General features: G+C 47.9%; 2 protein-coding genes across 2 annotated transcripts; both read right to left on the bottom strand.

Annotated features, from left to right (window-relative positions):
* Positions 1–824: 824 nt before the first annotated feature.
* On the bottom strand, positions 825–8658 carry C1R (complement C1r). Its single transcript, XM_054696459.1, has 11 exons — positions 8483–8658; positions 7615–7843; positions 6263–6455; positions 5811–5957; positions 5527–5723; positions 5106–5253; positions 4872–4993; positions 3040–3118; positions 2487–2642; positions 2087–2161; positions 825–1633 (listed from the first exon to the last, which is right to left on the bottom strand). Coding segments are annotated over exons 1-11 (2118 nt in total). The 5' UTR covers positions 8485–8658; the 3' UTR covers positions 825–863.
* Positions 8659–11059: 2401 nt separating this feature from the next.
* On the bottom strand, positions 11060–23051 carry C1RL (complement C1r subcomponent like). The gene is given in 7 exon segments (XM_054696461.1): positions 11060–13237; positions 15210–15272; positions 15398–15514; positions 16861–17050; positions 22175–22403; positions 22880–22934; positions 22937–23051. Coding segments are annotated over 7 exon segments (1452 nt in total). The 5' UTR covers positions 22962–23051; the 3' UTR covers positions 11060–12464.
* Positions 23052–24631: the final 1580 nt, after the last annotated feature.

The raw sequence follows: 24631 nt of genomic DNA, 5'->3' as shown, positions 1-24631 counted from the left end.
GAAATTCCAAGGGTTTTGGGAGCTGTGAAACAGGGACCACGGAGAAGACCAAATACATATGAAAGCATATATTTTGATCATCTGAATGACCAAATATACATTTATTGTAAATCATAAGATTGCAATGACCTTATAAAATATTTATATTGATTAAATACCATGTTAACTCATTTTCCACTCTGGAAGGTCTCACAACATTTTATTTGTAAAGAGTTTATTCAATTATCCAATAGTATCAAAATCAAAAAGGACAATGATAATGTGAGATTATGAACTAGACCCTCTGCATAAAGGAAGGTGTTGAAAAAAGAGACAATAGGCACAAAATGGAGTCCCTTGTGCTAAGTCCACATCACCAAACTGAGATTTAACACCTACCTTAATCACGGTTTTAATCTCCCTCAGGAATGGAACCTTAAAATTAGTCAACCTGGGATTTTCTGGTCAGAGCTTGTGAGGTGACTTGGATGACAGAACCCTGCCATTCCCCAAAGCCAGGTGACCTTACCTGAAATAATCCACTCTTTGCTAGAAAATTCTTTCCCCTACCCCTTTTCTGCCTTTAAAAGCCTTCTATTTAGTATAGTTCTTTGGAGTGCCTTCCTTTTTGCCCAAATTAATGAAATCAATATGCTCTCTAAAATTTACTCAGTTGAATTTCATTTTTTTTTAACAAAGGAAATGTACTCTTTGGGTTGTTGCAAGGGAAGAATGTGGATGGGACTATAGAAAAGAGAATTTATTTTACACAGTGTCTTTCTGCATCAGTGATTTTAATAGGAATTCTCAGTGGTTATCAATAGCTGATCAGGGTTTTTTTTTCACACACTTTTCTTGGAATTCTGACCTGGTGACTTGTCGGCTCAGCCCTCCTCTTCAATCTCTTTCTTGATCCAATCCACATAGTTGAGTACTTTGGTGTAGAAACCATACCCATGGCCACACCCGATGCCCCAGGAGATGATCCCCGTGGCCACCCAGCGGTCAGTTTCCTCATCCCTCACAGCAAAGACCCCTCCGCTGTCCCCCTGACAAGCATCCTGCTTCAGAGTCGGGTCCCCAGCACAGAACATGTTTTGAGAAAACACATCAGTCCTTCTTTTATACCGGAGCCATCTCTCACACATGTGTCTCCTTGCAACAGGCAGATGGACAAACTTCAGGTCATCAGTTAGCCTATTCTTCATAATCCCAAAGCCGCTGACATAGCCCATAAGACCCGAGTCATAGAAGTTCTCGTTGTCGGGGAGGCAGATGGGGAGGAGGTTGGGGCCCAGGGTGACACTGTTTTCCAGCTCCAGCAGGGCGATGTCTGCATCAAAGTTGTGGGAGTCATGCTGGACGTAGTTTGGGTGGACAATGACCCTGCGGACAGGGTGGTTTGACAGTTTCTGGATGTCCGTAACATTTATGTGGCCCAGGAATACATCTATAGAGGCATTGTTTGCCCCGTCATGGTTCTTGGGGTAGAGAGTGTGGGCAGCTGTGAGGATCCAGCGGTCGCCCAACAGGGCTCCACCCCCGCGCCCGTAGATGGAGGTGAATGCTTGCCAGGGGAAGTTGCCCATCTCGGCTACCTTCCCTCCAATGATGCGCTGCTTCTGTTCCACAGGGTTGACAGGTTTTCCACACACTGGAGGAGAGAGGCAGGGAAAGCAAGGACAGGTGAGCTGCAGGCCTACCTGCATCCCTCCTATGGTCAGGCAGTTCCCCTGGCATGCCCTCTTTTCGGATCTGTGCCCTGTCCTCTTTCTCCCCCCCGACTCCCTACTCCCTTCTCTGGACTGTTGTCAGCCTTTTCTCCTTGTTCTGGTTTGTTTCTTCCTGGAGTTTTCCTTGCTCTTTTTATTCCGTGATTTCCCATCTGCTAGTGACGATGCTGCAACGTCAGGGCTGACTACGGTTCCCTGGGCCCCTGTCCCTTTCTCCTGGGCCATCCCCTCTCCTTTTTCCTTACACCTGATGTCCACTGTCAACTTCAATCTGGAGTGTCTCTCACTTGTTTGTCTCCTTCTCTGTGCCATGTTTCTTCCGAGCTCCTGCAGGGGTGCGAGTCACTGAGGAGGCCCTGGAGGTCTCCACTCACCTGGCAAACACCGAGGAATCTTCTCTCCCGCCTGCTCATTCTTCCAAAGGCCCTGGGCTGTGCAGGTGTATGCCCCTGAAGGGAGAGGGGACCAGGTAGAGGCCAATGAACACCGAGTGTGCTGGGCATGAAGGGGTGAGATTCAGAACCAACAGAGACAAGATCAAAGGGGAAGGTTCAAATAGATAAGGATGGGACCTCAAAAGTGTTGAGGCTCCACGCATATCTTTGCTTTAATGCTGTGAAAAAATCAGAATACTTAGCTATATGTTATTTGTGACAGTTCACCCAAACACTGGAAGGCAATTATGAAGATTTTATCAGTTATTGCATCTGGGTAGGGGGATTGGAGCTAATGGTGGCTACTTGACCAGTGGGACCCTACCTTGCTCAGACCTACCTCGCTCAGACTCGCTGCTGCCATCTTTGGTCTGCATCTTGTAATATGGCTCATGGCAATAATACTGGATACTGGCCTGGTAGGTGTTCACCCCCTTTGTGGTGGTGTAATTGAAGGCCCCATTCGGCAGGTGTCGGGGCTGCCCACAGTTCTTGACTTGGAAAGAACACAAGGCCGTATGAGGATTGAGAATGACTGTGCTGGTACGTGATGGGGAGGAATGTGAGTTGTCCGCCCTCAGACCAGGAATGCACCCAGAGGCTGAGATCTTTAGGGAGATATGGTCAGTGGGGGGCACTTAGGATGAATGGACTGGATGGTGTGAAATCCAGTTTCGGGAGAGCCCACCAATCCTGCTGGGGTCATGTCAGTCCTGAGATGAGGGCTGATTGCTCTCTGAGATGGGCTATAAGTTTCAAAGGACAGGTTGACTTGAGGGGCTTTGAAGAGAGGCTTAGTCCCAAACCCCTCTTACTTTCTCAGGCAAGGTCCCCAAGGTTGGGGGGTGGGAGGTCCCCAGAGGCAGATACACCTGAGTTGCGACTTGACTTACTCTTGCATCTGGGTATGGCACGATGCCATGTGCCATCATACTGGCAGACAGCTGTGAAGGAGGGCAGCACCTTGTTCCCCTGTTTGAGCAAATTTGGGGTGCCATTAGCACATAGACACCTGGCAGATCCCTTCCTGCCATTCCCTTTCTGCCATTCATCCCCAATCCTTCTCCCAAGCCAGTCATCTCAGCCCTACGTAGCTGATGGCGGCACTAAGCCACAAAGCAAACAGTCAGGGGAGGGCTAATTGTTAGACCCAGTGATCCTTCTCTGGATTCTTGCTGGTTTCCACTGAGGTCCAGTTGAACCCCACAATTTGTAATTGAAAAAAAAAAACAAAACCCTAGGGTGGTCTGTGTGTTTTCTGCCTCTAAACGCAAGCCTGTGTTCTGGAGAAGAACTGTGTTTCTCTCCCTTTGCCAGGTTAGTTCTGCATCGCTTCCTTCCTCCTAGACTTCTTTTTCTCCAGGGCAAGGTCCCTTCCTAAAATACTGTGCAGCCCTCGCCACCTCCAAGGGTGCTTGAGATGTTGATGCCTGCCAAGCACTGCTGTGGTTGTGTAGATGGCAGGAATGAGACAAGAACGTGGCACCTCTGAAATGAAATGTGGTCGGAGAGTATGAATGTCTTATTAGGACCAAACATCATCCCAGAGAATTAGCCCTGGAAAAGCCTGCATGAGGAGATGTATGAGAACAAGTCTGTTGAGTGAAATATAGACAATGTGAGATAAGATGTGTTACTTGCTTTATATTCTAGAATGTTCATGATGACTTAGGTGAGGATGGTGGAGGCTCTAGAAACAGGGTAGTAACACTGGCAGAGCATTTGAGTCTTCAGGGCCAGAACCCCAGTCCTCACGATGTAACTGGAAGCATCCCAGTGGCTGAAGAGCCATCCCGCTGGCTAACTGGGCTGGGTGACACACCCTATTGTCAGGGCAATGAGCTGAATGAACATGTGTGTTTCTTCTTGCTGTACCTCCTGCATCTAGAACACTGCCTAGCACTTGGCAAACTCCTAAAGTATTTGTTGAATGAAGTAACTACTACTGAAGGCTAGACCAAAGATCTCTCTGATTCCATCTTCCGAGTGGATTTGTTCAACAAAAGATGGGATGTTAAGTCCTAGATACCTGGCCAGGGTGTGACTTTAATTGTATGTTTTACAAATGTTTTATTTATTTATTTATAATTTTTTTCCTTAAAGTAACATTGGTTTATAACATTTTATAGGTTTCAGCTATACAGTATTATAAATCTGTATCTGTATATACCACAAATAGCATTTTAGTTTACTAGCGTTTTTGAGTTTGACCAATTGATAAAACCACATTCTTTCCAAGTCTGCAAAACTGAGAACAAGATGGTGGGCCAGGGGGTGACCACCAAGGTACATGAAAGAACCCTAGAGCAAGAGGCAGGGGACTGGGGTCCTCATATCTGCAGTACACAAGCACTGTGCTGTTGAGCGTGCCTCTTTGCACACTATCTCCACCCCTGCCTTTCCAGTCCCTGTTTCTACAGTGAGGTATTGGACGAGGACAGTAGTTCCTAAACCACTTGGCTAACCTTAAAGCTCACCTGGGGAACTTTCAGTAATCCAGATGCCCAGGCTGCACTCCAGGGCAATGGACTCAGTCTTTGGTGGGGAATCCAGACATCAGTATTTTTTTAAACTCTGTTTCCAACATGCAATCAAATTTGAGAGCTGGTAGACCCGGTGTCCCTTGTAGCTCAAACTTTGAGGCTGAGCTTTAGTCGTTCTGGGCCTTACCCATCGGCATGACTGGAAGGCTAGGCCTACTCTCTCCTCAGCCCTGACCTCTTACCTCTATGAGCTGGTAGCCTTGTTTGCAGGTGGCAATGTAGTAGTCACGGAACTGGTACTGAGGCTGCAGGTTCTGGATGATGGTGAACTCATCTAGGGTCTTGGGTTGGGGACACTTGATGACTATTGTGGAGATGAGAGGGCATGTTAATTTCCAGATCAGCCACTTGTCCTTGCTTCCCCTTCCCCTTGATTCTACCCCCCTGCTGGTGAGGGAGGTCCCCAGCAACCTTACTTTCAGTGGTGTAGCGCAGCTTCCAGCCCCGGCTGTCCCCCGACTCGTCCGTGAAGAACAGCAGGTCCACAGAATTGCTTCTGGTGTCAAGATCAGTGGGCCTCTGCTTCCCACAGAACTCGCCGATGTTCCTTCCACTGGCATAGATCTGGTGGGGAGGGGGGAAGGTCACTCTCCAATTCAGACATTTTCCCACTGGAGTTGTAGGTGCTGGGAATCCTTTTGGTGCACTTTCCAACCAGAAGGAAAAAGGATCTTGGGACTCACTTCCAGTTGTGTGCACACTTGCTTAGCCCACCTGTGAGGCTGGTCATTCCTATTTCGATTGGCCAGAGGACCCAGCAGGAAGTGGGGGCAAGAGGAGTCACCCCCCATGAGGAAGGAAGGAGGGGAGGCTCTTTGCAGGGGCAGAGGGCTGTACCTGCAGCTGGTCATAGGGGCAGTGTACTTGCTGGTGGTCATCGATTTCAAAAGGCTCTAAGAACTTGAGGTGAAGGGTGAGGCCCCGCTCCACTCGGATGCTGTAGTTGCAGCGCAGGTCAGCAGGGTAGGGCTGGGGGTACTCCAGGCTGGAGATGTAGCCCGATGGCTCTGTGTACAGCTCATTGCTGCACTCGGCTGAGAGAGCAGAGCAGGGAGGGCATTATGGGGAGACTCCCAGCTGGCCAGCAAGCCCCGTCTCCCTCCCACACCACTTGACCTCACCCTGGCACGAATGATTATCCTTCTGGAGCTCATAGCCTGGACGGCAGGAACAGAAGTAGCCGCCGATGTAGTTGTGACACAGGTGCTGGCACTGGGGATGAAGACTCTCCTCTAGTGAGTTGCTCTGGGAAGCACATTCATCAAGGTCTGGAAGAGAGTCCAGAAAAAAGGGTGATATTCCTGTGAGGGGACATCTGCTGTGGTACTGGTCTCAGTGAGGTCACTCAGCGGAGGCCTAGAGTGAAGTTAGCTCCTGGCCACCTGGACCTCTGCTACTTTTTGGACATTGCAGGAGGACAGAGTCCCTGCTGACAGGCCTCTTCTGGAAAAGACTGTTGAGGGGAAAAACAGGGAAGGGCAGGCTTCTTGCTTTTTTGGCTTCGAGATTCCCCTTTCTAGCCCTTACTCAGAATAACTGAGCCCAGATCAAAGGGCTCCTGGGGGCCACTCACCCACAGCTTGGTAGTAGGCCAGGAAGCCCTTGTAGAACATAATGGTGCCATTCTCCTCATTGGAGAAGTCTGTGTGGAAGGTCAGCAGCATCTTGCTCCCTTGGGAGATAAACTCTTTTTCTCCTGGAGGGTTGCCCAGTGGAGAACCCAGTTGCCCACAGAACCTCCCCAGGGTTTTCTTATCAGCAGAGATCTGGTGGAGGAAGAACATGGGGTCGGAGGAAGATCTGTTGAGTCTTATCCCATGAGGGCAGTCAGTGAACTTCCTCCGTGGCCCACTGCTGGGATGGCCTCCGACCTATCTGTCTCCTACTTGCCGCAGACTTCCCCTGGTGACTCCATCTGTCCACCTGGGTCCCCTCTTGGCTAACTCTGCATGTATCTGGTATGTGGTCCATCACCCCTTCCCTGCTTTATGTTCCCCAGCTTGATTCAGACCATTCTCCATGCCCACCATCTCCGTGCCCATCTTCCACCGGGCCCTTGCTGTCTCTACCCATCCTTTATCATCCTTCATTCCTTGAGCCTGGACCTGTCTGCTTGATTTTCTGTTACTCACTTGGTCAAACCACTCACATCCAGCCATGCCTCCTGATATACGCAGCTGGTGAGCCTCTGGGTCCCACCACCTTGACAGTGGCAAGCACCACCCAGCCTCCTTGGTTCTTTCCTCACCCCTCAAAAGCATGAGTGACCCCTGCCCCCCACCACATTCCTCCCTCTCCCTGCCACCAACCTTCCCTCCAACTCCCCCAAGTTCCCAAGCACTGTGGTCTAGGAAGATGCATCACCTCTATGTTATTCCTTAGCCTCTGGGGGCTCTGTTGGAATGGAATGGGGGGGGGGTGTAGGCTCTACTTGAGCCTGGAGACTCATCTTTATTGGATCTAGAATGCTGGGGCTGGGAAGGTGTCCTTGGTTATGAGGTGAGGGGACTGGGCCCATTGTCCGCGCTGGAGGCTATGCTTGAGCTGCCTCCACACACGCGCTCTTCCCTGTGTTCCTCTGCTCCTGTTGAGGCAGGTGACCTACAGCCACAGCAACACTCTCCATCGAAAGAGGGACTGCAGTTTCCCCAAGACTGCAGTTTCCCCAAGACTCCCAGCAAGTCAGCAGATGGGGAAGGTTTTTCTGACTCCTGCAGACAGTATATGTCCAGAGAGTGGAGCCTATACCATCCTGTGCTCACTGAGGACCCCTAAAAACAGTGGGCACCCCATCCTGGCATCACCTGGCTCGCAGCGCTTCTCCTTTGGCTCTTTGGGGGCTGGGTTGTGTCCTCGGGTGGGGAACACGGGTCCGCAGGTCCCAGACACACCCAGTCTCACTGCCTTCCCGGCCTGCCCCCCTACCTTGACATAGTCATATAAGCAGCTCTCAGATGGCTCCAGGTCAAAGTGCCAGAAGGTCAGCTTCACCCTGTATCCAGTGGGGACTGTGATCACAGTGGTTGTCTCTAAGTTGCTGGGGTAAGGCTTGGGATACAGAGGGGAAGTCACCTCCCCAAAGAGCTTCTGAGGCAGGTGAATGGAGCCTTCCACCCTGCAGAACAGGACTGGCACCAGGAGGGATAAGAGCCACCTGCCAAAAAGAAAGGGGGTATCTGTGGGGCTGGAAGGTGGGCACCTTTGCTGTTTGGGCAGTGGCGGGGGCAGTGGATGAAATGATCACATTGCAGACGTTTTCCCTCTGACCATTCTAGATCTCACCAAATGTTCCAGGGGGAGGAGGTGGGGTAAGGGATGCGTCTGCAGTGCTTGCACTGGGTTCTCCTCCCCGGGGCAGCGTCCAGTCCAGAGGTCATCACTGTCCTTCACCTCCCTCCCATCGCTCCCCTCCCCTTCCCGGAATGGGACTAGTCATGGCCTCCAAAAGGGCTCGCAAAGGACCCTTAAAGGCCTCTGACAGAAACCTCCATAAAATATGGGGTGACCTACAGAAGACACCCCCCCTGAGCAGAGTGGGTTCCCCCATCTCACTGATCCTGTGCTGGGATGAGGAAAGGAATGTGGCCATCACCTCATGGGGTTTAAGGTCTCCTTTTGTCCTCGAGGGGAGAGCGGGGTGTGTGCATGTGTGTGCTCCTTGGAACAGGTAAGGTGTGTGGGGAGGGGACAGTGTGTCCCTCTCCCTGAACACAGTGGGGAGCAGTGGTGTCTCCCAAGCTCGGGTTCTCCTCTGTGGCTTCTCCCTCCCTCCTTGGTCCCCCTCATTACTCACATATCTCAAGGTCGGTTTGGGTCTCCTGCACTCTCCCGAAAGCGTCTTCATCCACTGTGTTGAGGCAGAGGACGGTCATGCAGAGGAGGGAGCGGATGGGATGACGGTGGAGTGGGAGGTGGGGGAAACCCTTCCCGGAGGAATGTTGTAGAGAATGAACTATTTGCATAAACAAAAAAAATCTGTTTTCAGTTTAATTCAGTTTTGGTTTTGAAAGTGCTGATAGTGGTGCCACCTGCTGGCCCGCTAGGGGAAGGGCCCGCCTGAGCTTTTAGGGACAAGTCATTGGCCTGAGGCTCAGTTTCTAATTCTGAAAGGAATTCTCCCTTCTTTTAGGGCACTTCCTCGGGACTGCTGCTGTGCTAACAAGAGTCCTACCCGGGGCGATGGAAGTCACAGTGGATGGATTCTATTCTTGGACTGCCTTTGTCCATTGCCCGGCTCTTTCTGTCCTTAGTCATCCAGCAGCCCTGGTATGGGGTTTCGATGCCCAGCTGATGTGATGGGAACAAAGGCAAGAGGAGGGCAGTGCAGGACTGGACAGAAGAGAGTGGGGTTGCATGGTCCAGGGCCTGGCCTACTTCCCTCATGAATGATGCTGAGATGCAGAACAGGGACTGCTGTGGCAGGGGGACCCTAAGCAGCGCTTGGGTCTGTTATAAGACCCTTCCTTCCCACCTCAGTGGACTCTGGCCTGCCAATGACCTTGGCTCTTAGGAAAGCAATTGCAGCTGAGAAGGAGGCAGGAAAATCCTCTTTTCCTCTGCATCTGGTCAACAATTGGCATCCCCAAGGGTAACAAATGTGTAGAGCAAAGCAAAGAGTGTGGCGATGGACTGAGATTGACCGTTTCTGAGATGAAGTAAGGTCTCTGGGAGGGAGGACAGGCTCTGCCTCTCTTGCCCACCAGGCCATAGTGTCCTGCTTTAAAAGATGCTCTTTCTCTTTCTCTACCAACTTGCTATGCTCTGGCACCCTGCACCACCTGGAGTTATAGGCCTCTATTTTCTCAGCCTCTGTAGCCTGTCCTGCTTGTGTCTCTCAGGCCTCTATAGTCTGTCCTGTTAGAGCAAGCCCTCCATCCCCCCACCCACCCATTACCCATTTATGGGTGTCGACACTTTCCCAGGAATGGATTGCAAAGATTCATGAAGATGGTGTGGTTCCGCACTAGCTGGTGACCAAGCAGGCACTGGGTGTAGTTCGAGAGGCATATGGAAGATGCAAGAGGACCCAAGGTTTGGAGGGGTTCTCCTGCAGGCTTATACGTGAAGCAAATGGCAGTGGGGGTGGGGGGAGCTGAGCCACCAGGTGACTAATGACATGACCCATGACCTTGTCATGTCAGGAAGACAAAAGAGAGGGGAGGATGATGAGACCAGATCAGGAGACATGAACGAAGTGGGATCTTGTCTAGCACATCACACATTAATATCCTGACAGCAGTGTGTGTGTGTGCACACGTGCATGGTGGGGGCAAGATGGCAGAAATAAGGGTCAGGGAAAAGGTAGTCTAAGAAGGTAAGTCTTAGCTGCAGCTCCCCCATGCACCCCAGGGATTCTGAGTTCTGCCCTGCTATCATGCATCATGCAATGTGACTAGAAAGTGACAATCTGGACCCCATTAGCTCAGTCCCAGCTCTGCCTCCACTCAAAATAATCTTTACTTACACATTTGTTTCATCCCCTTGACTTAAACCAAGAATAGAAAGAAGAAACTGCCTTATGAAGATTGCACAGGCACTTGTTTGAAAACCAGTATTGAAGAGATTGTCTGTTATAGTGTTCATTCCTGTTAGGATTTGATTCCAAGGGAAAAGTTCTCTCTTTAAGTAATGATAGGATTCCCTATGTGGGTATTATCTATACCTATATTATCTATATCTATGTCCATGTCTATATATTTGCAGCAGTAACAGATATGAAGACATAGATATAAAAATATTTTTTTGCTTTGGTAGGGAGATGCATTATTTTTCTAATAAAAAATAAATACAACCAATAAATGATCATTTAGTCAAATTTAACAAATGAAGAATAGGGGAAAATAAAATAGTCAAATTATAACACCTAAAACAATCTTTGTTTTTTTTTTTTTGTTTTTTTTTTTTTATAAATTTTATTGTTATATTCCCCATACAATTGCAGCGCCCCCATTCTGACCCCAATCCCTCCCCTCCCGCCCCTGCCCCCCTAAAAGTGTCTCTGGTTCATAGTTTTTTGTTGATTTTGATTTTCACTTTCTTATAGTTATTCATTTTCCTGGTCCCTTATTTAAGTTTTCTAGATTCCTGCTATGAGTGAGACCATCCGGTATTTTTCTTTTTCTTTTTGGCTTATTTCGCTGAGCATGATCCCTTCCAGCGCCATCCATGTTGCTGCAAATTGCATGTGTTTATCTTTTTTGAATGCTGAGTAATATTCCATGGTGTATATGTACCACATCTTCTTGATCCAGTCATCTATTTTTGGGCATTTGGGTTGTTTCCAAAGCTTAGCTATTGTAAACAGTGCTGCTATAAACATAGGGGTGCAGGTGTTCTTTGGAATTGATGTTTCTGTGTCCTTTGGGTAAATACCTAGGAGTGGAATTGCTGGATCATATGGAAGCTCTATGCTAAAACAATCTTTGAATAGTCTTCTAGAGTATAGTCTTTTGTGCTATGTATAGGTTTTTAAAATAGAACTGTCTCCATGTACATATTTGAATGTTGTCATTTTTAAAAAAGATTTATTTTAAACTGGGGTACAGGCTAGAGGTGCAGAAGGGTGAGAGGATTCACCAGACACAGAGTGGGCAGCAGAACAGGCAGACTGACTGAAATACATTGCTGAGGGGAGCAGCGGGTGAGGCAGGAAAGGTCTGCTGCACCATGTGGGTCTCTCCCTGGCCAGCCGGGGATCGAACTTATGCTGCAGAGGCTGCAGATAGCTTCAGAGTGCTGTGCTTAACCACTTGTGCCACCAGGGAGGCCCTGAGTCTTGCCATTTTTCAAAGATAAATGTAACCTTTAGCCAAATAGCTAACTTGGCTTTCTTGGCTAGCAAATTTGCTCTCTTCTCTGTTTTATGGTATTCATTTTCTATTTCCATTTGAACACTTGTGTTTTGTGTCTTTTATTGTGAATTGTCTCAACTCCTTGCTAAAAATTTAAGAATTGATCTCAGGTGGAACATGGATTTCGTGGTGTCCAGTAGCAGCAGGGAGGGTGTCTGCAGGAAAATCCAGCCCAGCGCTGGGCTCAGCTCCTGTCTGCAGGAGATGTGACTGGAGGAGAAGCGAGAGCCAGGTATTGTCATCTTCCCTGAAGCAGGGGCTTCTAGGGTAGGGGACTCTGTAAAGATGGAGGGATTGGGAAGGGGGAGCAGTCCTGGCTGTGGGATCTGGGCATGTCACTTGCTCTCCTGTTTCACTTGCTTCAGTTTCCTCATCTGTAAAACATGGCCAACAACACATTCTTTGCAAACTTCTTGTGAGGAGTCAATGAAATGACACCCGTGAAGCACTTGGTATATAGAAGATGTCAAACAAATAAATGAGCTGTTACTATAATTGTAAGGAGGAACTGAGGTGGCAGGTGAAGCCATTAGGGCAAATATTTGAAGGTTAACTAAAGGGGCTTTGGAAGGTTTCAGAAACGAAATGTGATTCAGAACATTCCGCCCAACTCCACCTGAACTGGGAGGTGAGGCGGTGATGGGCTTCCCAGGAGAGCACAGAGGAGGCTGTGTTAGCAGGATGTGAAGTTCAAAGTGAAGGTGGCCCTGGATGCAAGGCAAGGTGGAGGACGAGCAGGAGGGGCTGTGGGACGCCCCTTCTTATGCCGGGTGGCAAGGGGTAGAGCAGAGAAGTGACTGGACTAGGGGTTCTCTGCCTGCCCTGCCTCCCCACCTGGGAGGTCCATCCTCATTCCCAGCCTCCTCCTGTCTGGGGCTTCCACAGGGCTGCTGTGTTGCTCATTCCCCTGCTCCCCACTCAGGGTCAGTCCTTCCCGCCCATCACACCCTTGATCCAGTCCACGTAGTTGAGCACCTTGGTGTAGAAACCATACCCTTCGCCACACCCAACGCCCCACGAGACGATGCCCGTGGCCACCCAGCGGCGGGCACCGTCATCCCACACCACGAACGCACCGCCACTGTCCCCCTGGCAGACCCCCTGCGCCCGCTTCTCGTCCCCCACACAGAACATGTTGTCAGAAAACACCTCCGTCCTCCGCTGCTGCCGGAGCCAGGCCTCACAGGCCCGCCGCGGGGCCACGTGCAGCCCCGAGTACTTGAGCTCCGCGGGGAGCCAGCCCCTGTCCACACCGAAGCCGCTCACGTAGCCCCCCAGGCCGCTGCGGTAGAGGCGCTCGCTGTCGGGGAGACACACCGGGAGGAGGCTGGGCCCCAGGGGTACGCGGTGCTGCAGCTCCAGGAGGGCGATGTCCCCGTCGAAGTTGCCAGACTCGTCCTGGCGGTAGTCGGGGTGCACGACCACGCGCCGCACGGGGCGCTGGCCCAGCTGCAGCATCTCGTCTACGCCCGTGTGGCCCAGGAACACATCCACGCTCCGGTTCTTCCCCGGGAAGACGCTGTCCTTGGGGTAGATGGTGTGGGCCGCGGTGAGGACCCACCTGTCGCCCAGCAGCGCTCCGCCACCTCGGCCATAGACACTGGTGAGGGCTTGCCAGGGGAAGGCGCCCCGCTTGGCTTTGGAAGAACCGCTGGCCTCCTGGATGGGGTCTATGGGGGTGACTGGCCGACCGCAGACTGCAAAAGAGGAGAGGCAGGGGTGAATGTCAGCAGGCGCCGCTGGATGGGGTCACTAGAGGCCCACTTCTGTGAGGTGCTCTCTCTTCTGTCCTCTCCATCACTTTTTTTAAAAAAAGTTTTATTTTTGTTTATTTATACATACGAGAACTGGGGTGTATGCCAGGGGTGGAGAGGTGGGGTGGTGAGAGGATTCACCGGAGAGAGAGTGGGGAGCAGAACAGGCAGAGGGACTGAAATACACTGCTGAGGGGAGCAGTGGGCAGGACAGGAGAGGTCTGCTGCGCCATGTGGGTAGCTCCCTGGCTGGGGATCAAACTCATGCCACAGTGGCTGGCAATAGCTTGATAGTGCCGAGACTTTAATTTCTGCACCACCATCAGAGCCCCTGCCTCTGCCATTTTTAAATCACCTCTTTAGATTCTTGGTGGGACCCTCCTCAGCTGGGTAAGGCCACACACTGAGCAGAGTCTGTCTTCAATGCCTCTTGTCTCTGTTTTCTGTGTCATTCCCTTGTTTGTAACATTGCCGTCTGCGCTCTAACCTATTTGGATTCCCAAAGCACCACTTCAGGCTGCTGCTAGAACTTTCTGTGGGTAGGTGTCAAAGCTGAGGAATTTACTCAGATTCAGTTAAAATGGTAATGTTTCAACTAAAAAAAAGTAAGTTTCAAAAAGGGTGGCCTTGAACTCTCATCTCTTGCTGGTGGAAATTTAAAATGGCGCAATCACTTTGGCAAATAATTTGGCAGTTCCTCTACAAGTTTAAACACAGAACTGTGGTAGAACTTGGCATTTTCACTCCTAGGTATACACCCAACAGAACTGGAAACTCATGTTCAAACAGAAACTTGTATGTGGGTGCTCATAGCAGGATTGTCCATAAAAGACAAAAAAAAAAAAAATGCATGGCGCATGGTGAGCAAATGCATTGATGCATGGTGAGCAAATATGGTACCTCTGTTCAGTGGAGTTCTATTCAGCCATGAAAAGGAATAGAGTACTGATCCTACAGTGTGGGTGAGTCTTGAAAACATGATGCCAAGTGAAAGAAGCTAGACACAAAAGGCCACATGCTGTCTGATTCCAGTGATAGGAACTGTCCAGAATAGTCAGGTCTATGGACAGAAAGTGGATCATTGGTTGCCAGATGTTGGATGAGGGAGTGTTGGAGTTTCTTTATGGGGTAATGGAATATTCTGGAATTAGTGGTAATGACTGTGCACCATTGCAAATATACTAAACATGACTGAATTTTACACTTTAAAATGGTAAAAATGTGTGTTTTAGGTTATGGGAATTTTATCTCAACAACAACAAAAAAAGCATAAAATGTAAGAACTTTCTGGTACTGTGGCATGTAGATCAGGAGATATTTGGGGGGCTGAGAACCTGTCTGTGTATCTTTATTTATTTATTTTTTAAAAACTTTTTTAAAAAGATTTATTTATTTATTTATACAAGCACTGGGTACAGTCAGAAGCGTGGGAGGGTGAGAGAATTCACCAGAGCCAGAGTGGAGAACAGAACAGGCAGACAAAGTACACTGCTAAGGGGAGCAGCGGGAGGCAGGAGAGGTCCGTGCGTCATGTAGGACCCTCGCCCAGCGGCAGCTACGCAGCCCAGCGCTCAAGCGCTGCACCACCAGGGGAGGCCCTGTCTGTGTATCTTTAAAACTACCACACCAACAAAGGGTTTTCTCTTATTTCAGGAGAAATACTTTCCCAAATGACTAACTTCCTTTGTGCTTTTAGTTTTGTCAATTACCTAATGATTCTCAAAGAATAAGGACAAGATCCTTGCTTCTCCTTTTTGGGATCTTCTGGTTCCTCTTTCTTCCCCACATCCTGCCTTTATCCCCCCTATCAATTCAAAGGCTTTCCTTTAACACTGTGTCCTGCCCTGCAGGCCCAAGGACAACTTGGCACCTTTGGGAGGTGGCATAGTCACTGTGCTGAAGGGACGTGACTCACCGGGCACACAGTGAGGAACTTCCTTCTTCATCCAGGGGTACTGGGCTGTGCAGGTGAGTGTCTCTGAGGAGTGAAAGGAGGGGGCAAAGGATCAGAATTGAGGGTGTGGGGCTAAAAGAGTAGGTCTCCAGAGTTTGGGAGAGAGTGAGACAAATGGGAGCCAGATCACCAGTAGATGGGGGACTCACCTGCTTCATAATAGGGCTCCCAGCAATGGCTCTGGATCATGGAGGGGTCATGTTCAGGTGTGTTGATAGCCTCAGGTTCCCTGCTGGCCTGATTGGGGGTCTGACTGTTGTACACACCTACAAGAAATCAGTGGCCATTCAACTATAAAATAATAAGAAACTGGCAGCCCAAGGACTGATTTTGGCCTGTACCCATGTACAGTTTGACCTGCATGGTCCTTATAAAAAGACATTTAAACTATTTTTTACTGATCAAATTGTCAATGTTAAAACGTATGAGAATAACTGTGATAGGTAGGGTGTGGGGAAATGTTCATACATGGTTAGTGGGAGTGTACTTTAGCAAAACCTCTTTACAGGGATATTTAGCAAAAGCTAAAGTAAAATTGCAAATTTTTTTTATTGAGCATTTGCATTTCTTTTTTTTTCTAAAGATTTATTTATTTATGCATACAACAGCTGGGGCTCAGGCCAGAGATGTAGGGGGTGAGAGGATTCACCAGAGACAGAGTGGGGAAAAGAATAGGCAGACTAACTGAAATACACTGCTGAGGGGAGCAGTGGGAGAGACAGGAGATATCTGCTGTGCCATGTGGGTTGCTCCCTGGCCGCTGGGGATTGAACTCATGCTACAGAGGCTGCGGATTGATTCATAGTGTGGTGCTTAACCCCTTGTGCCACCAGGGAGGCCCTGTGCATTTGCATTTCTAAGAATTTAACCTCATACACATGCACAAAGATGTACATACAAGATACCCATCACAGGACTGATGTGGCAGTGAAGTATTTCTCAATGGAGGACTAAGAACACCAGGATGCATCAAGGAATATTATATGGCCACTAAAAAGAATTAGGCAATGCTAACCTTAGGAATATGTGATGGTTTTAAAGATATATCAGTGAGTGAAAAATATCAAATTTAAAACATTTTAACATTATGCAGCTTATGCACACACACAAACACACATTTTTGAATGGCATAGAATGACTTTGGAAGGATACCCAGCAAAAGGAGAACAGGGTTATTTCTGGAGAAGGTAGCCAGGGACTAAGGTCAGAAATCAGAGGAAGACTTACTTTTTACTATATTTTTATTTTTATTTTTCACTATATTTTTAAAAGAAGTTTTTATCATCTGTATTATCTTTTGGAAAAATGGAGTTATCATTTGAAAATTAGAATTTCACTTAAAAATCTATTTTTTTTGGGCTGTTCTTCAAAAGCAAGATGACCCATAAGCACTGGGCCTGTAAATCTGAACAGAAACAACCCCAGTAGCTGAGCACAGGCCAATTTAATTGCTTACCCTCAGGGGTGAGGCTGGGGTGGGTCTGGGTTAGGTTCTGGTGTCCCTGTGTCCCCAGCCTCAGCAGTCACTCAAGCTTCCACCAGTCCCTTCAAGATGGGGGGGTATGGCTTGGGACAGAGGCAGCCTCCTTGCCTCCTCAGGAGGGACACTCACCCACCGCGTGGTAGAGGGCCAGGAAGCCCTTGTGGAGACTGGTGGTTCTCTCCTCAGAGGAGGCAGGTACACGAAAGGTCAGCCGTAAACTGCTCCCTGAGGACACAAACGCCCTCTGACCAGGGGGGTTGCCCAGTGGGGAGTCCTGCTGCCCACAGAACCGAATTGGCTCTATCCCATTGGCTGTGATCTGAAGGGGAGGAGAAGATGGGAACAGGCAGGTGGCATGAATCTGTACCTGGTCACAGGTCACTCCATGGGTGTGGACTCCAAGCAGTCCCATCTAGAAGGCCTGCCCCCCTCAGGGGCTCAGAAGCTGCACCTCATAGGATCTTCCTCAAGCAGGTTCCTGTTTCATCACTGATCCCCAAGTTTCTTTTAGTCTAGCATATTTCTTTGGCCTACTGCAATGAGCTCATAAAGCCTACCAAATTACCTCCTTTCAAGAAGTTCCCCAATAGTCCACTGGATTGTAAGTCTTAGGAAGGCAGCAATTACATTGAATTTGCTTACCACCCAGGCCCTGATGCTTAACATGGCGCCCATGGCACCACAGCTTTGAGGCCCTGCACATACAGGCACAGGCCCCTCCCATTGGCTTCCTCCACCCTCATTGCTTCTAACGTCTTTAACTTCCTGTGGGGCCAACAGCTGTGAAGCAATGAGACCTGCAAAGACTGAGCTCTGGGGTCCCTGGCCTTTCCTTCTTTGGGAGTGTCCCTCTTCTACCCCATGAACTGTAAATGAAGCCCCCACAGGTGGAGTCACACACACCACAGTGTACACAGTACAGGCACACTGGGGTTCCGGTTTGACTTAATCTGTTCTGTAAGTAGGTTATTTCTCTTTCAGTCCCCCTCTGACTGCCTTGGCCCTGCTCAGACCCCTTCCTTCTGAGGACCCCTTGGAAGGTCCTCCCCCAGCCCACACTTCAGGCAGGGCCTGTATTCTGGGCACATAGCTCACTGCTCAGCTCATTTCCTTTCTGACTTTCATATTGGGCCACGTTTCCTGGATGCTTGCCAGCTTTTCATTCTCTCATTCTCCCTAAGTCTCAAGTTCCTTTAAGACTCTGTCCAGCCCATCTTGCTGTGATCACATTAACTGGCTCATAGTTGGCACAGAGAAACTTTCTAGTCACCCCAAATGCCTTCCTTGGGCACGTGCCAATATTGTTCTTTTCCTTAGAACATTGGCAAGTATAAGTCCCCATTATTTAAGAGGCGTAGCTCTTGGGGGGAAAAGCATTAGGTATAGGAAATGGTTCTTTAACTGATTTTTTTGGCTGTAAAAAAAAAAACAAAAACCAAAAACCAAAAGCAAAACAGCAGGTCCAAAATGGAATCTTTCATGCTAACGCCCACCATGACTTAATACCTAGTCCAACTGCAGTTTCAGCTTTTCTGAAAGTGGAATTCTAAATCCATGAATCTGGAGTTTCCGAGTTTGCACCTGTGAGGTCACCTGCATGATAAGACCCTCCCTGCCTTTAGCAGTAGAAGTGGCTTTGCCTGAAGTAATTTTTCTTTGGTTAATGAGCTTATCTCACCCTCTTTCTAGAAATAAAAACCTTCCATTTTAGGCAAGTCCTTGCAGAGCCCTGTGGCTTGTTAGAAGGGATGGTGCCCAATTCACGATCATTCATTAAAGCCAATTAAACCTCTAAATTCAGATGAATTTTGTTCTTTTCCCTTGTAAAACCTACCAGTTTTCTTTTTATTCTTCCTCATGAATTGCTGGCCAAATAAAATCACTTAGGAGTTTAACTAGCAAAGCAGAATGAGCACACAATGAGGAGTCATACAATATAAGATCTGAGGTAAATTCCAGACTGTTCCTAATTCCCTGTAGGACATGGGAATTTCTTAACTGACTCAGATGTCAGTTTTCTCTTCTATAAAATGGTCTGTGAAACCTCATCCAGCCAGGACAACATTGCACCCTACGACACCTCTCTAGCATGTGCTTGCAGAGTGTCGGGAGCTGATTCAAAATTCATTCTGTTGTGTGTCTTGCACACGTGGCAAGTTTGGATTTCATTTATTCTTTTATTCACCAGTCAACAAATGGTTACTCATTATGTTTTATATGTGACGTGCTGGGGTAGGTGTGGGTAAGACAGACTTCTGTTACTCAACCCACAGTCTGGCTGATCACTGACAGTAAAAAAATGAACTTGACTATAGTGTGTTGAATTCTGCATTCAAGGTGGGTGGGTGTGACTTGCTCTGACGGCAAAGAAAAGGTGGAGGGAGGAAGCCTAGTCCTGAGCTTGAACTTCAAGCTCTTCCCTTGAAAAGGGAAGAGTCAGGCCAGGATTAAAATTAAAATTGTCCTGTGTTCATGATAGGTACTCAATAGACCTAGACCCAACTGAAAATGTGTTTTCCTGACTTCTGCTTAAATCTGAAGCAATATTTTAACAGAGGCATCTCCATAGAAGGGAAGTACCATGTTCCCTGCCCCACTTAATGAGGGGCAGAGCTGAGTGGCCAGGGGAAGCTATAGACACGAAGGCAGGTGGACTCAGGGAGACATGTGAGGAAGAAAGGTGCATCCTTCTTGGTTTTTGACTTGCACCAGGGACTTGGGGGATTTGGGGAAGACACATGGAATCAAGACATGTAGAGATACTTGAAAGAGGTTTGTGGGTGAAAGACCTGTGGGGAGGCTGACTGACCTGTGGGGAGGCTGACCATGGCAGTCATTATCTTGATTTGTACTTTGCCCCTTTTTGCCTTTTTTGCCCTATTTGCCCTTTTTGCCCCTTCCCTATGGTCCCCTGCCAGAAGGTTCCTTAGATTTGTAGCAAATCTAAGCCTGTCATTTGACAAATTTTATCTATCCACAATGAGCATCCAGTATATTCTAGTACTTTGTTCTTAAATATGAAAGAATACTCAAGGCTTATCGGAAAAGTCCCTAACATGAAAAACAGAGACCAAAACAAACAAACAGTAAAAAGGAACGTGGATGAAGCAGAAATAATATAGAGAAGAAATATTTTAAAATAATCCCAACAGAGGGACAATGATAGCTATTGTCTCCATGTAACAAGAACAATGTTTTATGAAAAGGCAATTTAGAAAATAAAAATAAGCCTTTAGATGGAAAAATATGTAAGTAGAAACAGTTAATGTTAAAAATTGGTATTTAAAATGAGGAAATCTCCCAGAAAGTGGAATAAAAAGACGAAGAGATAAAAAACAGAACAGAATGGATAACAAAACCAGAGAATCATTCCAGAATATACATAATAGCTAAATTTCAGAAGCTCTAGAATGAGAAAATCAAGAAAATAGACATCTAGAAATTATTAAAAAACAACAAGAACATTCCTAGAATTGAAGGACTAGATTAAAAAGAGTCTCTAGATTAAAAGAATCCTGTGCAATGACTACAGAATGACCCGCATATAGCACATAATAATGAACACTCAGTATATTGATAATAAGGAAAATAAAGCTCTCTAAAGAGATAAAATTCCTAGAGTTCTAGAGTGAATGCAACCCAGATCAACTGCCCCTCAACTGGGAGGGTAGAATAAAGACATTAGGGAAGTGTGAGACCCTCTAACATTTAGCTCCCACTGTGCCCTTTCTGGTGGAGAATGTGTTCCTTCAAAATGAGGGTATAAAACAAGATGATAATGTTATGGGATACAGTTCCAGGACAGGACAGTTAAAGGAAATCCCCAGAATCAGGGAGAAGGGAGTTCCTATAATATGAAGGAGAAAGTTCTCAGAAGGAGAAAGAAACCTTCCAGAGATCTTCAGGTGGGATGTCAACAATAAAAAAGATAAAGCAATTCAGATATGTATTTGAATATGCCACGAGATTTATTCTGGCTAAGAGTTTGTGGGAAGATTAGTTTAGAGAGAACTAAGCAAACTGAAAAATTGAAACAAAACAAACAAAACCCCTCAAGAACTCCATCTAATTATTGACTCTAGGGAAAATACAAAGTTGTGGAAGAGAGGAACTGTGACTGTACACCACATGCCTAGATACGAATGTTTTATAGTCCTCACAGTGTAAATAGTGAATATAAACATGGAGGGGTTCAGAAAAAGTCTCCCCGAGAGATGGCCCTTTGGTATGTGGATTATTTTGAGTTGAGGCAATTGAGATCTTGAAGGCTCAGGAGAAACTTTTGCCTCTTGAGACAAACACCTAGAAAAACACCTAGAAGAATTTACATAGGGACCTTACCCATGAACTATCTGAATGGCAGGGCAAACATCTAATTACCAAACATCTATTCTTATTATGTTGTGAATTATTCTTTTCCCCCTTTGAAGCCCCAGGCTCTTATTCATCTTTAGCTCAAGGTAGCACATACACGCAATTTTACCTGTGTCTGTGAGCTTCTATGCCTATGAAATTAAGTTTGTTTTTCTCCTGTTTATCTGTCTTATATCAATTTAATTATTAGACCAGTTGAAAGGAGCTTGATGGATAGTGGAACACTTTTCCTTCCCTATAGATGTAACTAAAAATGATAATGGAGGTGGAGAAAGGAGGGTACTAAAGATTCAAGAGAAATAAAACCAATCCTCATCTTCTACAGTTGGAAATCAATAGTTAATATGCAAAAACCAAAAGCAAACCAGAATAAATATGGTATTTACACATATGAAACTAATATCAGATGAAACAGCTACATGATTGTAAATGATTGTCCCTAGGGCATAGTGATGGGTGGAGAGGACAGTTGGAATCTGCTGTTATTCATTGTAAGTCTTGTAACTCTGATTAAAAAAAAAAAAAAAACAACAAAAATTGTGCATGAATTACTTTGATATATAAACTTAAACCAAAAGATAATATAAAGTAGTATTTTTAAAGAGTCTATATTCAGATGAATGCCTCATCATAAGAAGTTTTGTGATTGCTTCTCTAAGGCAAAGACAGTTATCTGACCCTTTGGTATTATTTATACCCAGCTTTCTGGCCTGACAAAGAGAGCGCTCCATGAAATCTGGTGGTGTATTTTTCATGACCGATTATTTAATTCCTTTTTCTTTTTCTCTCGGAATTTGTGTGGCCCTTTGTAAGACCTCAGGAGGCAGAATCTGTCCTGCTGCCCAGACCTTTGCTCCATGGGGCCCTGATTGCAGCAGGGCCTGGGTTCTGGTGGGGGCTGGGCCCTGGGGCAAACCTGTTTCTCCCAGGGAAGCCAGGACCTGAGCTCCTGACTCAGGCTCTTCATCCATCCTCCATGACCCAGGGTGCATCTGCCTCCCACTGCCCCTGGGCTCCAGGTTAGCAGCCTCCCTTCCCAGAGTCCCATCAGTACCCCAGCCCAGCTCACTGTGACAGAGTCCAGTTCACAGTCTTGGGATGGCTCCAGGTCGAAGTCCTGGAAGATGAGCTTCACAGCAAAGCCCTCTGGAGCCTTGATGTCAGTGGTGCTCTCTTGGCCTCTGAGATATGGCTCTGGATACCCTGGGGATGTCAGTTGCTGGGGTAGCTGCTGGGCCAAGAGCACAGAACCTTGTGTGGGGCAAGCCTGGAGGACTCCCCAGAGGAGCAGCCACCACCTGTGAGTGGGTGAGGATGAAATTAGGTTACACACTTGTGGCCTGAGGCCTGCAGAAATATGAGGAGCCAGGCAGGTCATGCAAGGGGATAGACAGGCCTGGCTAAAACTTTAGTGACTGTGGCATCAACCCTTGAGGCCTGGGCACCTCTGTTTAATGTCCCTCCTCACCTCAGTTCCTGCAACTTCCTATTCAGCCTGAACTCAGCTTTGAGTTTCCCACTATTGCTCAAATCCCTGAAGAATTTCATCTAAAGTAGGGCTGATTTCTGCTTCAGAAACCCCACCCTTGCCATGGGATCTGAGGGGCCCAAGAGAAGTGGTACAAGAGAGGGACACTTCCTGGCTCAGACCACGGAGACTGACTACCCAGACAGGACACTAGAGTCTGGGGGCAAATTCAGTTCTCACTCTCACTCTCTCTCTCTCTCTACTGGCTCTAGTCCCAGGCTCCAGGCCTCGCCATAGCACACTCACATCTTGCCTGAGCAGCTGTGAAGGGGGGGCTTCTCCAGAGATAGTTCCCCCACTCTGACACCAGACAGCTGGAAGCCGACATCTAGGACCTGCAAAGACTTGGCATAGGCCTGGGAACAGGAGGTGGGGCTGGAGAAGGCTCTGTGGGGGAGGAGGGAGAGAAGTTACTGGAAATAAGTAACTCAGTTTCGTTCCTCTTTCTAATTCTCTGGCACGAGCGCCACCTGCTGTGTGACTCAGGGACAGTTCATCCCCCTCTCCCCCCCAACCCCCTCCACACACAACCTGGAGGAAAAACATCTCCAACCAGGACGGAGAAGACACATTCTTGACTCTTTTCACTGTTTAAAATCACTTATACCATGTGCTTGCACCACACACAATAGGATGGCTCCTTGTAAGGGAAGACTAATCCACCATGCTGCTCCCGCTCCCTCCCTGGCCTTCCACTCATTTATGCTACCTGCCTGCCTCTTACAGAAATTGAAGCTTGTGACCTGTGAACTTGCCCTTCACCTTCCCACTCCTTTTTCACCAACCATGGAGGAGGAGGTGGGCACTCACTTAAGGTGTTTGGAATCCTGCCTGCTTATCAGGCAGTGTCGGGGCTGAGGTCAGAGGGTGCCCTCCTGCACCCCATTGCCTGTGTTTGGTAGGGGCAGGAAGCTCTGTGGAGGCCAGCAGTCCTGTCCTCAAAGGAAGCAGCTGTGTGGAAGGTCAGCAGCAGCTGTTCCCCAGAACACAAACTTCCTTTGACCGGGGTCACAGGGTCACATCTTGGGGGTGGACTCTAGCCCATCTAGAATTCTGCTCACCTTTGGGGCTCCAGGTCATATGGTGACTTTGTCAGCTCACTCTATTATAGTAGCAGAGTGAGGAAGACCCACATAATGTAAAATTATACTGAAAATGGTATATTTCCGTCAGACATTACAGTCCTATAGTAGCCACAGCAACTCCTTCCAGGCTGCCTCTGGTCATCCCCTCCCAAATGATCTGTCCCTTTCCATTCAGGTCCTCTTCTAGAGCATCCTCCCTCCATTCTTAGTTGGAAGGAGGACTTGGAGGCAATCTGTCTCAGCCCCGGTTTCGTGGAGTAATCTGGACCACCTGTTTGCCTTCTGGTGGTGTGGCTGGTGACCTTTCCTTAACAAAGTCTTCGCCTCCCTTCTCCTCCCTTTGCCCAGGCTATTGTATTCTTGCTGTCATGCTCTTCCTTGATCCACCAGATTGAGATTGTCCTGCCCTCTGCGTCCTGTCTCTCCATCTTCCTGGGGCCTCTGACTGGAGCAGGTAGCCTCCTGTTGGGCTTGGGAATGTCTACTGTCTCCCAAGGAATAGGGCCATAGTAGAGAGGACCCCCACTGTCCCAGATGCTGTTTCCATGGCAGAGCCTTTGTCTTCCTTAGGACGACACCAGGGAGGGGTGCAGACAAGTCCCTCATGTTAGTAAACTCAGGTTTTATCATTTCCCTTCCCTGTCCTTTTCCAGTCTTTCCTAAGGGCTGGTTCCTAGCTTTCCTGGTGACCATGGAGTAGGATTCTTGCTGTTAATTCAAATAATCACAGACATTAAAAAACTTAAAATCCTACAATTTTTTTATTAAGGTAGCATTGGTTTATAGGATCACATATGATTTTGGGGTACAGGTTCACACCTCTTTACATCTGTGTTACCACATCACATGCACCACTGAGGCACAGTCATCCTCTCCCTTGTCCATTGAGCTCCCTCCCGTTTCCTATCCTATA

Source organism: Talpa occidentalis, unplaced genomic scaffold (assembly GCF_014898055.3).
Source record: "Talpa occidentalis isolate TD23 unplaced genomic scaffold, MPIMG_talOcc4v2.1 talOcc4.16, whole genome shotgun sequence".
Taxonomy (NCBI): Eukaryota; Metazoa; Chordata; class Mammalia; order Eulipotyphla; family Talpidae; genus Talpa; species Talpa occidentalis.
The sequence above is the reverse complement of the archived record's forward strand: the minus strand, read 5'-3'. Positions and strand labels throughout refer to the sequence as shown.

Excerpts from the sequence above, each read along its gene's own strand:
- C1R (XM_054696459.1), bottom strand. Across the intron at positions 6,456-7,614 it reads GCTTATATGACTATGTCAAG|ATCTCTGCTGATAAGAAAAC; the intron begins GTAGGGGGGCAG and ends TTCCTCCACCAG. Across the intron at positions 5,254-5,526 it reads GCCCCTATGACCAGCTGCAG|ATCTATGCCAGTGGAAGGAA; the intron begins GTACAGCCCTCT and ends CCTCCCCACCAG.